The sequence below is a fragment of the Thamnophis elegans genome, chromosome 4 (genome assembly GCF_009769535.1).
Source record: "Thamnophis elegans isolate rThaEle1 chromosome 4, rThaEle1.pri, whole genome shotgun sequence".
Lineage (NCBI taxonomy): Eukaryota > Metazoa > Chordata > Lepidosauria > Squamata > Colubridae > Thamnophis > Thamnophis elegans.
The window spans coordinates 116,143,062-116,163,287 of record NC_045544.1 but is presented as its reverse complement, the minus strand read 5'-3'; the positions used below and the strand labels follow the sequence as shown (position 1 = coordinate 116,163,287).

General features: G+C 43.3%; 2 protein-coding genes across 2 annotated transcripts; one reads left to right on the top strand and one right to left on the bottom strand.

The window, feature by feature from the left end:
- The first annotated feature begins 34 nt into the window (after nucleotides 1-34).
- On the top strand, nucleotides 35-14,831 carry ZNF512 (zinc finger protein 512). The gene is made up of 14 exons (XM_032215495.1): nucleotides 35-199; nucleotides 2,496-2,614; nucleotides 4,592-4,684; nucleotides 4,895-4,978; nucleotides 7,264-7,388; nucleotides 8,152-8,238; nucleotides 8,631-8,729; nucleotides 8,958-9,125; nucleotides 9,571-9,765; nucleotides 11,224-11,325; nucleotides 11,732-11,794; nucleotides 12,762-12,860; nucleotides 13,049-13,368; nucleotides 14,565-14,831. The coding sequence occupies exons 2-13, from the start codon at nucleotides 2,563-2,565 to the stop codon at nucleotides 13,334-13,336; spliced, it is 1,455 nt and encodes a 484-aa protein (XP_032071386.1). The 5' UTR covers nucleotides 35-199; nucleotides 2,496-2,562; the 3' UTR covers nucleotides 13,337-13,368; nucleotides 14,565-14,831.
- Nucleotides 14,832-19,138: 4,307 nt separating this feature from the next.
- On the bottom strand, nucleotides 19,139-20,014 carry LOC116507768 (golgin subfamily A member 6-like protein 22). The gene has a single exon (XM_032216097.1). It carries the CDS (start codon nucleotides 20,012-20,014, stop codon nucleotides 19,139-19,141), a length of 876 nt encoding a protein of 291 aa, XP_032071988.1.
- Nucleotides 20,015-20,226: the final 212 nt, after the last annotated feature.

The window sequence follows — 20,226 nt, the reverse complement described above, 5'->3', positions numbered from 1 at the left end:
AGGGGAAACAATCGCCTCTCCTCTTTCCGCTTCCTCCGAGGCTGGGAGTGGGAGGAGTCGGTCGGGCTGGGGGCTGCTTGAAGGACCTCCTCCTTTTTGCGTGGCTTCTCTAGCTTAAGATCCCCATTATTTCCTTGATCTCGAGATCCCGCGCCGGATCGCCGCCGCGCAGGGGGGGAAAAAACAACCTGTCGCAAAGGTGAGTCATACGGGCGGCTGCCGGAAAAAGAGGTCTGAGCTTCGCCGTCGCCTTCTAACCGAGGGGGTTCGTTGGAGAGCGAGGCTCGTGGCCCTTTTGGAGCGGAGATTGCGTCGTCGTAGCCGGCCGCCCACTCGCTCTGCCCTGGGAACCGTCGGGTTTTCCGCGGTGCTTTCCCGCTTCGGTTACGGACGGCTCGCTGGGCGCGTTTGTACGGTTTCCGCCTTGTGTTTTTTTTAACTGAATTTATTAGCCTCCTGTTAGATTTCGGCAGCTTCGAGGGGGGTCTATAAACGTATTGTTTACTCTGCGTTATTTTGTGGCTTCGGGTCGGTTTTTTGATTTTTATTTCTGTATTTATTTAGTTCGTCACTCATGTACAAGGTGAGAGGGATAAGAATAAACGTCAATAAGAACACAGGAAATGGGTTCAAATAAATGGGGACGGTAGGACAGGGACGGTAGGCACGCTGGTGCGCTTATGCACGCCCCTCCTGACATTCCTGGTGCCCCACATGCAGGTTTTTTGTGGGAAGGTTTTTCCGGAAGTGGTTTGGCATCACAGGTCGTCCTCTACTTACAACCCCTCGTTTAGTGGCCGTTCAAAGGGACACCGGCACCGGGAGACATGACTCAGGACCGTTTGTCACAGTTCCGACTTTTTGCAGTTGGATCGTGTGATCAAAACTCAGGTGCTCGGCACCTGGTTCGTATTTATGACGGTTGCAGTGTCCCAGGGACATGTGATGGCCTTTTGTGACCTCCTGACAGGCAAAGTTGATGGGGAAGCCAGGTTCACTTAACAACCAGGGATTACTAATGTATGAACGGGAGTGATTCGCTTAACAAGTGTGGCAAGAAGGGTGATAAAATGGGGCAAAACTCACTTAACAAACGTCTCACTTAGCAACAGAAATTTGGAGCTCAGTTGTGTTTGTAAGTCGAGGACTACCTGTGCTTCTTTCCTAGGGCTCAGAGAATGTGACTGACCTAAGGTTACTCCAGACGGTTTTGTGCCTGGGGTGGAATTAAAATTCATGGTCTTCCCATTTCCATCCTGATGCATGAACCAGTGCATCAAAGTAGTTCTATCAAGTGTAACTCTTGAAATTTTAGGTAATGTGCGTAGAACATTGTTTCTCAACCTCGGCAGCTTGAAGGTGGGTGGACTTCCAACTCCCAGAATTCTCCCACCAGCTAGCCTGGCAGGGGGATTCTGGGAGTTGAAGTCCACCCATCTTCAAGCTGCCAAGGTTGAGAAACACTGGCATAGAATAAATGGAGTAATCATTGGATATGTTCAAGCGGAGACTGGAGAGCTATCTGTTAGGAATGCTTTCATTTGATGTAATCAAAATCACTTAGACTTATATACCGCTTCATAGTGCTTTATAGTCCTCTCTAAGCGGTTTACAGAGTCAACATATTGCCCCCCCCCTCCCCCTGCAACAATCTGGGTCCTCATTTTACCGACCTTGGAAGGATGCTAGGCTGAGTCTACCTTCCTCTGTTCATAATGATAACTTTCATAGCTTGCCTTTCAGGTACACAAGATGTATCCAGTTGACAAATAATTAAAACTTAATATAACCAATAATTACATGCCTTTGTACAGTAAAAATTTAGAAAAAGCATAGCTAATGAAATCAATCAGTTTATGGCTACCAAAGCTCAGGTTCCAATGCCTTTCCAAAATTGCCAATAAAATACATTGTTTAAAAAAAATCTGTAAAATGGTAACAGTTAAAATCTACATGCAACCAGATGCTTTATGTCTGTTGAATAGGGGATGGGACTGGTTAAAAGGCCTCTCTAAATTCAAGGATTACATCAATAATCAGTTCTGAAGGAACTGCATTTATTTAACTTCAACTCCAATTCAAGGTGCTACTTCGTTAGAAATCGGTTGTTTCATTTGGGGGAGGGAGGCACTATGGAAAGGTTTTTTGAAGTCATCATGGAACTCAGTAAAGGATTGGAGAACTCAACTACTTATCATTTCTGCTTATATGCTCTTTCCAATAATAAACATACTGATTATCACCTGAAGTTGTTTCGACACTTTGGCTGCAATGTTTTACTGGTCATTGAATTAAACCATTTTCTGAGCTTGCATGATAAATTGAATCACAAGTGGACCTCATGGTCTTAGTTCACTTACTCAATAGAACACACACAAAAAAGCAGACCCAATATTAAAAGCAATGAAGCTTAGCATGTGCAAATGGCATCTGACAGATTTATATGTGGCTTGATGAGGTACTATATGAATAGTGATGCTTTCTCCTCTTCTCAGAGCCAGCAATTAAAGGGACAGGCCTTGGACATAATGAAGCCATTCATGGGCTAGGTACTGATTTGAGATGAAAGGGATGAAGCCTTCTGTCAAGGCTGTTATGGAAGAGGAGAAGAAAGGTATGGATGAGTTTTGAAGACGAACAAAATTTAATTGTGTGGGCATAATGGAGCTTATGGATTTTATTTATTTGTGTATATTGTGTACTAGTTTTATGTTTTTATTGGATATATTGTAAACCATTGGGAATCTTTGGGGAAATCTGGTGGTAAATTAGAACCATAAGTGAATGATGATGATGATGATGATGATGATGATGATAATGATGATAATAATAAAGCACAAATGATCCATTGGAATTTGTGCAAAAATTATAATATTAAAACAGCAACAAACTGGTGGGAACATCAGCCTGAAAAAGTCACTGAAAATCAGATGGTCAAGATCTTGTGGAATTTCCGTATACAAACCGACAAAATACTGGCGTATAATACACCTGACATCACACTGGTTGAGAAAAATAAGGTCACAATCATAGACATCGCAATACCAGGTGATAGCAGGGTCGCCGAGAAGGAACATGAAAAAATCGCAAGATACCAGGACTTAAAAATCGAAATTCAACAACTATGGCACAAACCAGCAGTGGTAATTCCAGTGGTAATTGGCACACTGGGTGCTATTCCAAAAGCACTGGAATTACATTTAAAACAGTTAAAAATTGACAAAATCACCATCAGTCAAATGCAAAAAGCCGCACTGCTTGGATCTGCATGCATATTACGAAAATACGTTACGACGTCCTAGGCCCCTGGGTGGGGCCCGACTAGTAACCAATGCCAAATCCAGCGAAACAACTGGCCGCTGTGATACAATTGTATAATAATAATAATAATAATAATAATAATAATAATAATAGTGTAACAAATATATTTAGTGTCTCTCTCCTTAGAATTAGAAAAACATTTCTCCATTTGGAATATATGATGTTTTCTAGCTCTCTCTTGATTAGAGAGTTGTAAGTTTCTAAGAATTTGTTCAAATCATATTCATATAACAGTCCCATGTAGAAACAGATGCTGTAGCATCCTTTGTCTATGAGTGCAAATGACATATTCTGTCACTGCTTCTTTTTAATTTAGCAATTTTAAACTTAAATTTAATTATGTGCCAGAGTCTGATTATAAACGGAAAGGAAGCAAAAGAAAACTGTCTGTGCCTTAAAAAATGTATTTACAATGTAACTGCAGCGATGGATACTTTAGCTGGCTAACTAATTGATCCAAACTTGAACTCATGAACTTGAACAATAAGATTGTTTCTTCTTGGCATTTTGAATAGCCACTTTGTAGTTAGTCTTACTTTGAGAGACTGGATAAACAACTAGAAAATGTAAATATTATTTGATATTTTTATTAGGATTAGATTAGATTACATTATTAGGATAGTTGGTTTAGTATAATGGATGAAGTTAGGGTTAGCTTTGTAAATTCTATGCCCATCTTGGGCATGATGCCACCTTGATGATTTTGAGCTAGTCACTTTTTTCAGTCGTTAGCAAAGGAGGAAGTGACCAGACCCTTCTAAAAATATTGCCAAGGAATTTATAGGGACTAGTCCAAGAAGTCAACAAAAGTCAACATTGACTTGAAGGAACACATCTACACAAAATCATCTAGGCCTGTGATGGCGAATCTATGGCATGTGTTGCATGTGGAGCCATATTTGCTGGCACGCGAGCCGTCAGCTCCGGCGCGCATGAGCATGCCGGCCAACTGATTTTCAGCCTTCCAGAGGGCTGGGAGAGGCCATTTTCGCCCTCCCCAGGCTTCAGGAAAGCCTCCGGAGCCTGGGGAGGGCTAAAACTCCTCTCCACGTAGGGGCGGGGTTGTGCATGCATGTGCAGGGCAGGAGTCGTGCACAGGTGGGTGGGGTGCATTCCATTGTGGCTGTGGGCACGCGCACGGACAATTTTGGCACACCCTTACAAAAAGGTTCACCATCACTGATTTAGGCTATAGTTGCATATGTCTTGAACTTATATTTGCTTTTTAAAATCTATAAACTTAAAAAGCTATCTTGGTATCTCTCCCAAGCCGGTGATTCCCACTCCAAGGCAAAGCATAAGATGGAACAAGATGATGAAGAAGACTACAAACAACTTCCCAAAAAGAAGCAAAAAGTTTCTGGTGAGTAGAGTATCCCCCATTTTCTGTTTGGCATAGACACCACATATATTTATTTCCTTTGATGGATTCTCAGTTGATCCAGTCTCTCTGGATGCTACTTTTGCTTTTTCTTCGATCTTTCCCTAATGCCAGTTTGAGGATCTTCAGTATTTAGGTGAGCTTTTCTCAGGTGTAAATGAAAAATCTCACACTTGCTTGCCTTTCTCCCAGGAAAAAGACAGTCGGTGGGAAAACAACCTAGTCCAAAGTCTAAAAAGTGCTCTAGAAAGTCAGAACCATCAACATATGCGACAGGTAAGATGCAGAATCCCATAAAAAAAATATTGTAAGAAAGCATATATGAGCATTGCAGAAATAACAGTTAAGAGGTATCAGAATTTAGAACTTAACAGTATCGGAAAGGGCTCATACATCTTTCTGTTTTCCAGTAGAATTTAAAAAGCAGACTTGACATTTTACATGTGCAGCCAAACAAAGGATAACTATAATGGATTTAGACTTAGTAATAGTATCTATATAAATGCAATACTAGAGACACCTACAGAAAGCGATAAGGAGAGAATCCTACCTAGTGCTTTTCAAAGGTCCATGGAGCTTCTCTGTCATCCAAGTCATGGTTGTCCCAAAGGAGCTTTTTTTTTTCAAACAGCAACTGGACTTTCTTGATTTTTCTTAAAGACATTTCATTTCACCTCCAAGAAGCTTCTTCAGTTCTAGCTAACTGATGGGGAAGGAAGGATTTACGATGCTCCTTCAGTGGAATGGAATGAGAAACGTTGCTTCTCTCTCTCTAGTGAAAGTGCTCCTACTGCATCTTTTTGTGGATTTGACAAAGGCCCAGTTGGGATAGCCACAGGTTTTGAGTGCTTCGTTGATGTGTTTTTGTTCTTTCTCTTTTTCCTTTTGCTTCGAGAAAAGAGGTGGTCCACTCCAAAGACAAAACACCCAGCGCAGTGTGGTATATGCAGTGTAATGCAGTGAGGCATGTGCAGAATTGTACACTGGGGAAACAAAATATCTTATTTACAGCACAGTCCTTTCGGCAGTCCCAAGATGGTCCCACACTCATTTGCACTCTGATTCAGGTACTCTGGAAACACAGGTTAACCCCCAAGTGATTTCAGTGACTCTCAGGGTGTTAGCAACTGGCTGATGGAAAGGAGTATAAATCCTTCTTTTCCCAGTTTGGACTGAAGAAGCTTCTCAGAGAAGTGAAACATCTTCAAGAAAAAGCAAGGAAGTCCAGTTGCCATTCAAAAAAAAAAAAAAACACCTTTGAGACATTTTCAGAAAAAGCTATTTTTGCAGATAATGGCAAAGCAATTTTATTTTGGAAAGAAAGATGCCCTTAGAGCAGGGGTATCAAACTTGATTTCATTGAGGGCCACATCAGGGTTATGTTTGACCTTGGAGGTGGGGCAGCTCAACATCACTCATGTTGGGCCACCTGTGATGGCCCAAGCACTCTGCCAGAAAAAGCGCGACCCTCCTGAGCTCTGTTTCCACTGACAGAGGGTTGCAAAGACTGTTGCAGCCGAAAACGGAGCTCGGGAGGGCCGCGTACACAGTTTTCACTGGTAGAGGCACCACAGGCCGGTCCTTTGCTGTTTCAGGGTGGCCCCATGGCCCAGATCTAAGCACCCCAGAGACGCACATGGAGCCAATACAAATTTCTCTGATGTTCATTACAACTTAGCAATAGCAATAGCAGTTAGACTTATAGACCGCTTCATAGGGCTTTCAGCCCTCTCTAAGCGGTTTACAGAGTCAGCATATTGCCCCCACAGTCTGGGTCTTCATTTCATCCACCTCGGAAGGATGGAAGGCTGAGTCAACCTTGAGCCGGTAAGTTTAGAACCGCTGAACTGCAGATAACAGTCAGCTGAAATGGCCTGCAGTACTGCACCCTAACCACTGCGCCATCTCAGCTCTCCCTCTCCATAGCAAATTGCAGCCCAAATCTTTCTGAGAGAATAGCCTCACTTCTAAGCACCTTGTAGCTGACTTAGACAAAAGACATATTGAGTCCAATAATGCTTTACCAAATTCTTGTTTGATAGAGGAACACATTGGGAGATACTGGGTTGTCTTGCTGGAAATTATTTGACAAAAACTGGTTGGCTGTCTATTAAGAATGCTATAAGTTGGATCCTGTATTCATCAAGGTTTGATCTAGATCACTTCCAAGATCATCCAAAACTCATTGGCTCTGCTTCCATAAGCAGCGCATGAACTTTGTTCCTCTGCAGTGGCTGGAATGTAGAAGTACTCTGCCTCTAATCCAGGAAGTAGCCCATTCAAGCATAATGAATATATGCTTCCTTTGCCTGTCCTCGATCGCCCAGTCTACTGCCTTGCCTGATTTTGTATCCTTATCCCCCTCTTTACTTGCCACTTCTCTAAACTGAATTACCCCCACCCACCCACCCACACACCATTTTGATTGTGCTGGAGGTGCTTTAACCCTGCCATTTTGGTGGGTCTGTTCTGACCTTGTCGCTCTTCAAAAGGAAGGCCCAGTTGGGTTACCTACAGAGAAGATTAAAATGTTGAATCATCACCATCCTGTGCTCTGGCAGGAAGCTTAGAAGAGCAGTGGTACTTGGAGATTCTGGACAAGGGTCGTGTCACTTGCCCAATCTGCCGATGTGTAGTGAGGAAGACGGTGGAAGGATTGAAAAAGCACATGGCAAATTGCCACCAGGTGAGGAGATGGGAAACGTAGCCCCTGTGAATTCTGTTAGGACATCCATAGAAGGGCCAGCTACTCCAACATGCCATCTTTAGTCTGGGTGATCAGACAGTTATTTCCCTCACACATCCCAAACCCTGTTTCCTTTGTCTTTTGAAGTTCTAGTTAGGGCACACCAGCTTATAGACAGTGAAATGGTCAGAATGAGATAATATTATTCAAATTTTAATTTTATATGTATTTCTACATGCCCCTTCCCCTTTATTGATCTTTCATCAAACTAAAAAATACCAAATATGTATTTCCTCATGCAGAAGAGATCCAAAAGTGCTTTCATTTTGAGTGCTTATTTCCAGTTTTAGAATAGATCAGCTTTATTTTAAATAATTCTTCCTTAAATATTTAAAATTTCTCCAAAGTGAAATTATATTTTATTGTTGCTGCATAGTGAATGAATATCCCATGGTCAGACATCATTAGTTCAACAATGTAATTATTGTAAGACCAGAATCCCCCCCCCTTTTTTTGTACTGTTTCTTTATTGAGTTGTATTTGCCTTTTAGTTTAGTTTGAAATCCATTTTTTAAAAATGTACACATGTATGCAAGAAAAGTGCTTTAGGTGAAACACCCCTAGATTGTCTAGATTCGAATGAGGATATTCTAGAACGCTAAGACCGGACATCGTTCAGTACTATTGAATGGAGGGAGAGCTGGGGTAGCACATAACCATTGCAGCTTAAACTCTTGGCCCTCTCAACACTTTCTGTTCCTAGGAGATGTTCACATGTCAGCACTGTGGGAAACAGCTGCGATCTCTTGCAGGGATGAAGTATCACATCATGGCAGATCACAACAGCCTGGTATGGTGCAAAGTATATATGTCCATAAAAAGCCTTGTCTAGGAAGGACCTTGGGGCTCCCAGAGTAGTCCGCTTGAACATTTAGGCTATCTAGCACTTGGGAATCGGGTGTGACCCTTCTGCAACAACGTGTTGCATTGCTAAAATAATAGCTTAGTGCTTTGCTCAGAAACCCCTGTCAGGTCCCCTGCCTCAGCAGCACTGAAAAACAAGAAATTCCTCATGGAGCCCATTGGGGAGAACGGACTGAGATCCAAGGTCCTCCTCTGATTGATGTGCAGGATTTTAAACTTCCATTGCCTGTCTTGCTTGTTCTTTGTAAGGTAAACTTCCTTTGATTTGTTGGAAATAATAGCCTTGGGTTAGTCTTTCTCTTCTCTGCTTTTATGCAGCCGATTAGGAAGGAAGCCAGCCAGTTGGATAAGCAGAGCGAGCGAGAGTGTTTGCGGAGAGTCCTGAAGCGCATGGGGAAGCTCAAGTGCACAAGAGAGGTGAGCTTCAGCTATACTAAGGTTGAGGGACATCTTTACAGCTCAAATGCACTTTCCCAAGTCCCAAGAAGAGGACCTTTGCCTTGGGGAGTGGTGGGCTGGTGGATTAGGCTTGTTTTCTGGATTTCTGGCCATAGGTAAGGAAAAAAATAATGCATCTATTGTTTTCTCTCTCTCTGTCTTGGGACTCAGGAACTGACCACTGTTTTTCTCTACCTGCTTCTACAGGGCTGTACAGGCAGCTTCACCAGCATAATGGGGTATCTCTACCACACACAGAAATGTGGCAAAGCGGCTGCCGAACTGGAGAAGATGGCCTTAAAATGCCATCACTGCAATAAAGCATATCGGTCCAAGGCAGGCCTTGTTTACCACTTGAAATCTGAGCATGGACCTGTGAGTTCTTTGAGTACTGAACCTGGGGAGAATGGCTGGGGGAACAGATAAGCTTCCGAGCATCCTTACCTTCACGGGTCAATTTCAAGTCCTTTTTTTTTCCTAAAAAGGCCATACTAGGGCACAAGATAATTGTGGCATGGGGAGAAAAAAGCCAAGGCCCACGGCAATATTCAGAAATGCTCTTGTGTCATAATATTTCTGATTCTATAACACGGGTGCCAAACTCGCCATGTCACATGACATATCCTGCCTTTTTTTCTCTCTTCGTGGAGCTGGGGTAGGCATGGCCTATGCGTGACACCTCCGGCCCATAGGCCATGTGTTTACCACCCCTGCTCTATAATAAGAATCAATTCTTATTGTTCGATTCTCTTCCCAAGTCTTTGAATTGTGTAAACAGGAAGTGACTGGAAAAAAATGTTACCTTGGCTTTTCCTGTCAGGTGTCATTTCTCCATGAAGACAGCAGGACGACTCCTCTGAAGGACCCAAGCATGGAATCAAGCAGCATAGGCCGAATCCAGAGGAAGTCGGCTAAGGTGGCTGCCTACTACCTGCATGAATTGGCTAATGAAGAACTTGTCAAAGAGTGGCCAAAGAGGAAGGTCTTGCAGGATCTTGTTCCTGATGATCGGAAGGTACAAGAGTTGCATGTTTTATAAAGAGGGAAATGTCCAAGGTCTGTGTAGCTAAGCAACTAAAATACCACAAGTAAAAATTCTAACTGTTTGGGAGAAGCAAATTGGTGCTTGGGGCATGTAGTTTTATTGCAGTTTTGTAATTTCAGATCAGTGGAGCATCCATGGCAATGGTGAAATTCAAAAAAATTTACTGCAGATTCTGTGGGCACCGTAGGGCTTGGTTGGCATGGAGGGGAAGGATATTGCAAAATCCCCATTCCCTTCCCACCCCACTCCAGGGGAAGGATTTACTGCAAAAAAAAATCTCTGTTTCCACCCCACTCCAGGGCAAGGATACTGTAAATTCTCCATTCCCTTCCCACCTCACTAACCTGCTTTCCAGCTCCATTCTTCTGTGCAAGGCAACAGAATAAGACCCAGCTGATCAGCTGGGACTTAGGAGGCAGCAAATAGATGGGGGTGGAGCCAGCCAGAGGTGGTATTGCCGGTTCTCCGAACTACTCAAAATTTCCACTACCAGTTCTGGAGATTCAGTCAGAACTGGCTGAATACCACCTCTGATCCATGGCAACAGTTCTGTTACTAGCTATGATTGTATATAAAGTTCTGGGAAGAGCTACCTTTTCTTATTCCTTCAGACAATGATTGAGCCATTCTAGGATGAGAGGGACATTTGCAGTTCTTGAGGTATAATTTGCCCTGTTTTTGAGATTATGAAATAATCCCAAGTCTTTGTTCATGACTGGGTATCCAAGCTGATTTATTTACATCCTTCTTGGAATGTTGCATACATGGAGAGAAGCAAACAGGCACTATGGATTAGCTGTATAATCCTCGGGAACTAGACCTGAACTAAATAGAAGCATCTGGAAGATTGTTAAATTATTAAATCAACCCAGAGTTAGTGCAAGGCAGGCTTTGTTTAAATTATATGTACAAAAGCAGCTCTTCTATATCTTGATGTAACGTTTATGATTAGAATTTGTCATTGGAACGACTTCGTGCATCGTTCCCAAGACTCTGGGAACCAGCAGCTATCTGTCCCTTTTATACAGGAAATTGGAAGTTCTTCATGTGATTTTGTCATGATTTTTTGGAATGTATTTTTTTAGAATTGTAAATTACCCAGGGTCTTTTTACAAGTTGGGCATCCTTGACATGTGATCAATAGCCCATTCCAGTTGGCTTTAGCCTTGCTAACAGTTTGTCTTTTATGTCAGATTTTTCAAACCCTAACTTAACACTAATAAGTAGAGTTGCTGCAAATTGAGAGTTGTCTGCCTGAATATACGCTGTGTGCTTGATAAGGCATTGATCTTACCTGATATCAAAGCTCTTTTAAGAGGGGATGATTGGCTCGAACACTGTAGGTAGAAATTTAAAAAGAATATACAGAGATGACTGTGCCAGCCCCTGAACTCTAGTTTTTGCTTTTGTTCTGTTCTCCTATCTCAGCTCAAATATACTCGACCTGGGATGCCTGCTGTGAGCCAGGAGGTTCTGTGCAAGTGGAGGTCAGAAATAAAGACCTACAGGCGGGTCCATTGCCCCAACCAGGTAACTATAGCCCCCACCAGGTAAGATTGGATTTGGTGAGCAGGGAGTATGGCTTGCAGTTAAAGCTAGTGCTTTTCCCCATCGCAATTTCTTTGGAAATGTGGTCCTGGTTAACTGATTCAATGGGACAGTTTCATCCTATTTCCAAACTGGCCCAATATATAAGACCCATCTGTGAAGTCCTCCTTTGAGTTTGTTGCATAGTCTGCAGATCTTTGAATCTTTGATATATCTCTTTCTGTCATATATCCTCTATAGGCACAAAGGAAAGCCTCTTTCCCAAAAGCACACCAACTGATGAATGGTTGTTATAGCTTGTGTGAAATCCTTTTCTCCTCATAATTATCAGCTTCAGTCACTTGACCTTTACATAGTGACCTTGTTTCTTGTTTTTGTTTCTCCCAAGGGTTGTGAGTGTGTCTACGGCAGCATCTCTGGTCTTAAGGCCCATCTGGGCAATTGCACCCTGGTATGTATCAGTTTATGGCTGTGTGGAGGCCTTCTCAGTTGTTACCAAGAAAAGCCCTAGGAAGCCGGGGAAATTAGGCATACGGTCAATTCCAACGTATTTTCTGCCAGATCTGTCCTCTCCAAAAGATTCATATTTTGTATGTAAGACTTTGCCCCCTTAAGTGATATCAGCATGGCTTCCTCACTTACTGTATTTTTCAAAGTATAAGACACACCTTTTTTCCCTCAAAAAAGAGGCTGAAAATCTGGGTGCGTCTTATACACTGAATACAGCATTTTTGGCCTCCCGAACCCCCGCCCCCTTCACCAAAATGGCTGTACATAGCCTTTAGGAGGCTTCCAGAGTGCTCCTGGGGGCTGGGGAGGGCAGAAATGAATGAAAAACTGGCTGTTTTTTGCTCAGTTTTGCCCCCAGTCCCCAGAAGCATTCTACAAGCTGCCTAAGAGCTATGTACGGCCTTTATTTTTTGACAAAAAAACTGGCTTGTTTTCACAAAAACCTGACAGTTTTTGGGAGGTCTGCAGTGCAAAAACTTCTTTCTAATTTGCCTCTTTAAAATCTTGGTGTGTCTTATATTCCGGTGCGTCTTATACTCTGAAAAATATGGTAGTTTGTGGAAAACATTATTTTTGAGGACAGAAGAACATTTTGTTTTTCCTCCCAGCCGTTTCATTCTGATTTTTCCATGAATAGGAAAAGGTTATAATGTTTTAGATGTGTTCAGCATGATCCAGAGCAGGAGTCTCCAACCTTGGCACACTTTTAAGACTTTTGGACTTCAAGTCCCAGAACTCTGGGAGTTGAAGTCCACAAGTCTTAAAGTTGCCAAAATTGGAGACCCCTGAGCCAGAGGAAAGCCACAATATTACAAAATTCCCCAGAATAAAATTTCTCACTTCTTTTCCTTAAATGTTCACTGTCATTGCTAGGAATGCTAATGATTTTGTCTTTCCTTAATTAACAGGGTGAGTTTGTGGCGGGGAAGTACAAGTGCTTGATTTGTGAGAAGGAGTTTGTGTCTGAGAGTGGGGTGAAATACCACATAAACACAGTGCACTCTGAGGTGAGGAGCTGGTCTCAAAAGCATGGACCTGTGTGTGTGTTTACACAAAGTCCATGGTTTTAGGCCTATTTTCCTGCCTATTATTGGGGAGGGGGACGGGACAAGGGTTCAAACATTTTCCTGTGCTGAGAATCAAAGTCATCAGTGTCCATGAGCCCCAGCATTTGTATTGTGCCTCTTCCCCTCAGGACTGGTTTGATAACACAAACCCAACTAAGAGCTTTGAAAAACTGGTGAAGCTGCAGCAAAAGGAGGCTGAGCAAAAAAGGCAGCGCAAGAAGCACGTCTCCAGTCGGAGCCGTAAGAAGAAGCTACGAAGCGCCACTGCAAAGAAGTCACCAAGGCTAGGACCAGATCAGAACCAACGGCAGGGGGTCAAAGTCAGCCACTCTAAGATGGCAGACTGTGAAACTAGGAGCCTGGAAGAAGAGGATTCTCTCCCTTTGAAATACAGTCACAGAAGGGGGAAGAAATAGCTTCTTGCAGGGATTTCTGCATTGCAGGACAGGTACAGCAGGAGTATCTTATACCTAAAGAGCATGTACTTAGCAAAACTTGGGGGGGGAGGCGAGAGAGTAGTGGTGGGATTCAATTTTTTACTATCGGTTCTGTGGGCGTGGCTTGGTGGGCGTGGCAAGGGAAGAATATTGTAAAATCTCCATTGCCTCCCCACTCCAGGGTAAGGTTACTGCAAAATCCCCATTTCCTCTTGATCAGCTGGGACTCAGGAGAATAGATGGGGGTGGAACCAGAGATGGTATTCAGCCAATTCTGACAGGTTCGGGAGAACTGGTAGCAGAAATTTTGAGTAGTTCGGAGAACCAGCAAATAGGCTGGCCCTGCCCCTGCTGCCTCCCAGCTGATCTTCTTTTGTTGTCCTGAACAGGAGAACGGAGCTGGAAAGCAGGTTAGTGGGGTGGAGAGGGTATGGGGATTTGTAGTGTCCTTCCCCTACCACACCTACAAAGCCACAACATGCCCACAAAGCCATGCCCACAGAACCGGTAGTAAAAAAAATTGAATTCCACCACCGGGCGGAGCCAGTCAGAGGTATTTACCAGTTCTCCGAACTACTCAAAATTTCTGCTACCGGTTCTTCAGAACTGGTCAGAACCTGCTGAATGCCATGTCTTGAGAGAAGGGATTGGTTTGAGGAGTGAAATCGAACTACTAATAGTCCTGCTAGTTACTTTAAGAGATAGGGATTTGCTGGCTGAAGAATTTTGGGAGTTGGAAGTCCACCCCTCTTAAAATTGCCAAGATTGAAAAATGCTGTCCTAGATGAAATCTGGCCATAGAAGTTTTCCCAAGTCTTTCAGAGTCATTCCATTGCATGCTACAGGAGAAAATGTATTCAAGTTCTCAAATGTAATATGTACAAATTTAGCAGGGACAGGACTTGGGGGGTCAGTTGATCTCAAATTGCTTCCCAAATCCTGATTTCAACTATTTGAGGCTTTTCCCCCTGCTTTGTAATGTTTCAGCATCTGCAATTCCAAATGCTGAAAAGAGACCCATCTTGGAAAGGAGTGGGTGGGGTAGGATTTTCCATCTTCCCTAAGAAACAGATATCAATAAATTGGATCAGATACAAGATTTTTCCATAGCAATCAGCCCACATTTTCTTCTTAAAGAACTGTAAAAGTGACTGCAGCTAATAATTTTGTCACTTGGAAATAAGAAGTACATGTTTCTTAATCACAGGAAACAGGAAAGGGAAGAAATTCTTGGCTTGAATTCACCTCTTGCAAGTTCAGTGAAGATGGAGAGTAGAGAGTCTGGGAGAAGAAACTGTCAACAGCATGACTAAGAAGACTTTCCTGAAATTCCACTGTTCCAGTCTAGTTGCAGTAAAACAAGATCTGTTATATACTGTTACATACTGAGCCAAGTGCTTGCATAGGATTAAGTTTGCAACATATGCTTATGAAATATTATACCACATAGAAAATAAAATTATTAATCACTCTGGTTATGTGTGTTTTTTTGTCTCAAAATTATCATTTACCATTACTATATAATAAAAAGCAAAGAAGAACTGAATTCCTTTCAATGAATTTAACACAAGCATGGAGAACCTGCACAAATGGGCTGGACTCATCTAGTGAGCGATTACATTGAACTTAAATCGATCTGGCCTTGCTTGTGGCTAAATTAAGTCCCCTTGTATTGTGCAAAAGTATTTTCTGAATAATTAATTGACTAAGCCTTTTTAGGAACTCCTTTCTCTTCCCACCTCACCGGGTCCCACACCCTCCTCCCCATCGCTCTTAACATGGCTCAGTCATTTTCCCTATAGATCTCCTTCGGGAAGCAGCCAATCTACAGCATGACCTTCCTATATGGAAGCTGTGGTGCCAACCTGAAAGTGGGCGCCATTTTGGAAGCAGGCCCTGTGTCAAGGGGGAAGATGCACTAAGCCTCCCTGGATTTTCCCCACCACTGAGGCACCCCATGCTCCGCCTAACAACCTGCACAGTTGTTTAACGACCCCAATAACAAAAGCAGGGTCATAAAGTGAGGCAATCATGCAAGCACTTCAGTTAATCAATACAACCTGCAACCTTAATTGGCAGGCTCCATTGTGGTCATATGTTGCTGTTAGTTACGAAGATGTGTCTAACCCATCGCGACACTATGGACAACATTCCTGCAGGTCTTCCTGTCCTCTACCATCCCCCGGAGTCCATTTAAACTCGCACCGACTGCTTCGATGACTCCATCCAGCCACCTCATTCTCGACCCCTTCTTCTTTTGCCCTCAAACTTTCCCAGCATTAGGCTCTTCTCCAGTGAGTCCCTCCTCATTAGGTGGCCAAAGTATTTGAGTTTCCTCTTCAGGATCTGGCCTTCAAAAGAGCAGTCAGGGTTGATCTCCTCTAGGACTGACCAGTTTGATCTCCTTGCAGTCCAAGGGACTCGCAGGAGTCTTCTCCAGCACCATAGCTCAAAGGGCTCAATTCTTTGGTGCTCAGACTTTCTTATGGTCCAACTTTCACAGCCATACATCACAACTGGGAAAACCACAACCTTGACTATATGCACTTTTGTTGGCAGTGCGATGTCTCTGCTTTTTAGCATGCTGTCTACATTTGCCATAGCTTTCCTCCCCAGGAGCAAGCATCTTTTAATTTCTTAGCTACAGTCCCCATCTGTGGTGATCTTGTAACCCAGGAAAATAAAATCTGTCATATGTAGTAATGCTAATAAAACGTCTCAAGGGAGCATACAATGGGATTATTTCTCTGACAGACCGTTGTAACTCTTAAGAGGTTTTTATTTAGGACTGCTTGCAGATTGAGCCTCAGGGTAAGGAGTTCCAAAACATGTGGGCATTGGGAAGGTTGTCGTTTGGGATGGTTAAAATGTAATGAAAGCATTAACCTCACTCAGGTCTGACCTTACTTTCCCCTTTCTGTAAAACAGTCCCCAACTGGACTGCTATTTCGGCTTTATCCCTCAGCCTCCATGGATTATATATTAACCTGTCCTTCCCTTTGTATACCGAGCCTTTCACTGGCAATGTGAAACTATAGTCATGCAGTAGGACAAATTCTCTTGGGCAAAGTAGTCAGTCAAGCCCAATTGGTTCATATTAACATTTTATTAGCCTCGGGAAAAGAAAATAACCAGACAACATAAAATAAATGAACAAGTTAAACACTAAATGATCGAAAAAGAGAGCTATTAAATCTATCAGTGTATGCAGGCTGCATGAATCAGTGTCAATACTCAGAAGAATTCCATTTTAAAAAATGACTCCTATGATGATTGGAAAGAAGAAATTGATTCCCACTCATATTCACACATGCTTAGCTTGATCTCTGAATGAATCCATTTTTTAAAAGTTTGTATAGTACAACCTCTCGTCAATTGGCCAAATATGCTACATTTGGAAAGGCAAAGGTGGATACCCCAAACTGTATGCTCTGTCAATGCATTTTCTAGTTTTTATTGACTTAATAGCAGCTGAGACACTTTTGGAGGGCAGGTTTCTGAAACTGAGATATTTGCATGTATACTATTTGACATGGGAGATGAAGAGAAATGATCCGCCAACTGTATCGAAGAGATAAATTTGAGGATATTTTTTTTGTTTTGAGAGTAAAGTCCAGAAGTAGTTTCTAAATGGAAACAAAACTAGACAAATTATTCTTTTTAATTAAAGTAGTCAATTGCCTCCCCTTTTGGTCACCACGATGTAAAAAAGATGTTGAGACTCTAGAAAGAGTGCAGAAAAGACAACAAAGATGATTAGGGGACTGGAGGCTAAAACATGAAGAACGGTTGCAGGAACTGGGTATGTCTAGTTTAATGAAGAGAAAGACTAGGGGAGACATGATAGCAGTGTTCCAATATCTCAGTGTTTGCCACAAATAAGAGGAAGTCAAGCTATTCTCCAAAGCACCTGAGGACAGGACAAGAAGCAATGGATGGAAACTAATCAAGGAGACAAGCAACCTAGAACTAAGGAGAAATTTCCTGACAACAATTACCATATTTTTGGAGTATAAGACGCATCGGAGTATAAGACGCACCAAGGTTTTGAAGAGACAATTTTTTAAAAAAGTAGGTAGGGAGGGAGAGAGAGGGAGAGAAAGAGAGAGAAATACAGTAGGGAGGGAGGGAGGGAGGGAGAGAGAGAGAAAGAGAAATAGAGAAATACAGGAGGGAGGGAGAGAGAGTGTAGGTAGGTAGGTAGGTAGCGGGATAGAGAGAGAAATAGAGAGAGAGGGAGAGAAATACAGTAGATAGGGAGGGAGGGTGGGAGGGTAGGTAGGTACGTAGGTAGGTAGGTAGGTAGGTAGGTAGGTAGGTAGGTAGAGGGAGAGAGAGAGAAAAATACAAAAGATAGGTAGGGACCCATTTTCCGTCAAAAAAATTGCATGCATAGCCTTATGGAGGCTTACAGAGTGCTGCTGGGGGCGGGGGGGGCAAAAACAGTCCATTTTTCTCTCATTTCTGCCCTCCCCAGCCCCCAAGAGCTCTCTGAAAGCCTCCATAAGGGTATGCACGGCCATTTTGGTGAAGGGGTGGGGCTTCAGGAGGCAAAAAATGCTGTATTCGGTGTATAAGACGCACCCAGATTTTCAGCCTCTTTTTTGAGGAAAAAGGTGCATCTTATACTCAGAAAAATATGGTAATCGGTGGAACAACTTGCCTCCAGAAGTTGTGAATTCTCCAGCACTGGAAGTTTTAAAGAGATTGGACAACCATTTGTCTGAAATGGTATAATGTTTCCTGCCTGAGCAGGGGGTTGGACTAGAAGACCTCTAAAGTCCCTTCCAACTGCTAATATAGTCTAGTCTAGTCTAATATAATCTAATTTTACCATCTCAACTCCATCACTTATTTACCATTTGTCCTTTCATTGTTGGAATTGATAGACCTTTCCATCTTTGTGCAAATAAAAGTCTTGCTGCTGTGAATATACATAGCAACAAAATTCCACCCCCACCCCTCCAAGTTCTTTTTCCAGCAAACCAAAAGACTTCTGGTTTCAGTTTTACATTTGTTTTAAGAATCTTCTGAATTAAAACAAAGATTTGATCTCAATATTTCACAGTCTACCAAAGATGGTAGAAAGTACCCTTTTTACAAATACATTTCCAACGTGCATTTGATTTTTTTTAAACACATCTTTTACCATTTCTCAGGCATTAAGTACCAATGATACATCATTTTAAAACAGTTTTCTTTCAGATTGTAGTTCAACATGAACTTCATTTGCCCACATCTCCTCCTATTGATCAAGCATTATATTGCAACCAAAGTTCTTTGCCCATTAAGTCATACAGTCTTTTCAACAATTCACATTTTGGCCACTTTCTAAGTGGATTACTTCAAGGGATTTATAAACTAATTCCTCCTTCCAAAAATAATCCAAACCACAACAGAGGTGGCATTCAGCAGGTTCTGACCAGTTCTGGAGAACCGGTAGCGGAAATTTTGAGTAGTTCGGAGAACTGGTAAACCAGACCACCTGTGACTGGCCCTGCCCCCATCTTTTCTCTGCCTTCTGAGTCCCAGTTGATCAGGAGGAAATGGGGATTTTGCAGTAACCTTCCCCTGGAATGGGGAGAGAATGGTGATTTTACAGTATCCTTCCCATGCCACGCCCACCAAGCCAAGCCACCCCCACATAACCGGTAGTAAAAATGTTTGAATCCCACCGCTGAACCACACCAACTAATCAATGCTGTGCCAGTCCATCTGTTAAGTGTTCAAGTGTTCTAGTTGGCTGTCTTGGCTGAATACAGTTTCTCTGACCATTGCATTTCATTCCTCCTGCAGCGCAAGGCCTGAGCCTCTACCACTCAACCGACCACGCAGCTGGGCCAAGTCCTGCAAACAGCCATGCTCCCGCCATAGCTGCTCCATTTGTTTCTGCAGCCGCTGCTTGTGCTCCTGCAGCTTCTGGACTCGCTGGACCAGCTGGTGCAGCTCCGTCTTCAGCTCCTTATTCTGCTGGCAGACTGTCTGGCTGTGCTCCTGCAGGCACCTCAAGGCCAACTGCTCCACCTGCTGAGCCAAGCCCTCCACTTCCTTCCCTGCCACCTGTTCCTGGGCCATCTTCTCTTTCAAGGCTCGTATCTTGGCTGCATCCAGGTGCTGTGTATGCTGCTTCTGCGCAGCCTCCAACTCCTTCTTCAGCTCCTCAATGTGGGATGTCTGCTTTTCTCTCAGGGCTTGGACCTCGTGCAACCCCTCCAATTCAGAGCTGAGGCGGGCCAGCTCAGCTTCCTTCCGGAACAGCTGTTCCCGCAGGGCGGCCTCTTGCTCCTGGGAATGGGCAATTACTTCATGGTGCTGCTTCTGGATTTGGTGCAGCAACTCCTGGTTCTCTTCGCTTAGAGAAACCACTAGACCTTGGCGCCTACGGGCTCGCTTGGCTAGGTAGCCGGAAAACTCCCGGCTCTCATTCTGGAGATCTTGTGCCTCTTGCTGGAGGAAATCATGTTGTGCCCTCAGCTGTGCCCTCCTCCATCTCAAATCCTCCAGGTTTCGGCAGATGTTCTCATATTCCTGTTGTACTGGCAGAGGCAAGGCATTGTCTGGCATGGGTTTCACAGTGTCCTTGAGAGCGGCCTTTGAAGCTGTGAGCTTGGACCCGGCTGGCTGTGCTTTCTTTTTCTTTCGGGGCTTCGGAGCCATCACTGGAGAGCTGGAAAGCAAATGGACATTGTCTGAAGGTCAAGAGAGTTTTGGAACTAAAATGCATCCGGTTCAGTTCCAAGCTGGGAGAAAAATGCTGCAAACAACATGGAGGCTGCCTGGAAAGAAAGGGTCTCTTTATTGAGGAAGCAGAACCACCAACCACATGTGATTCTGGGCAGCTGACAAAATAGAATTGAGAGTGGGTGGGT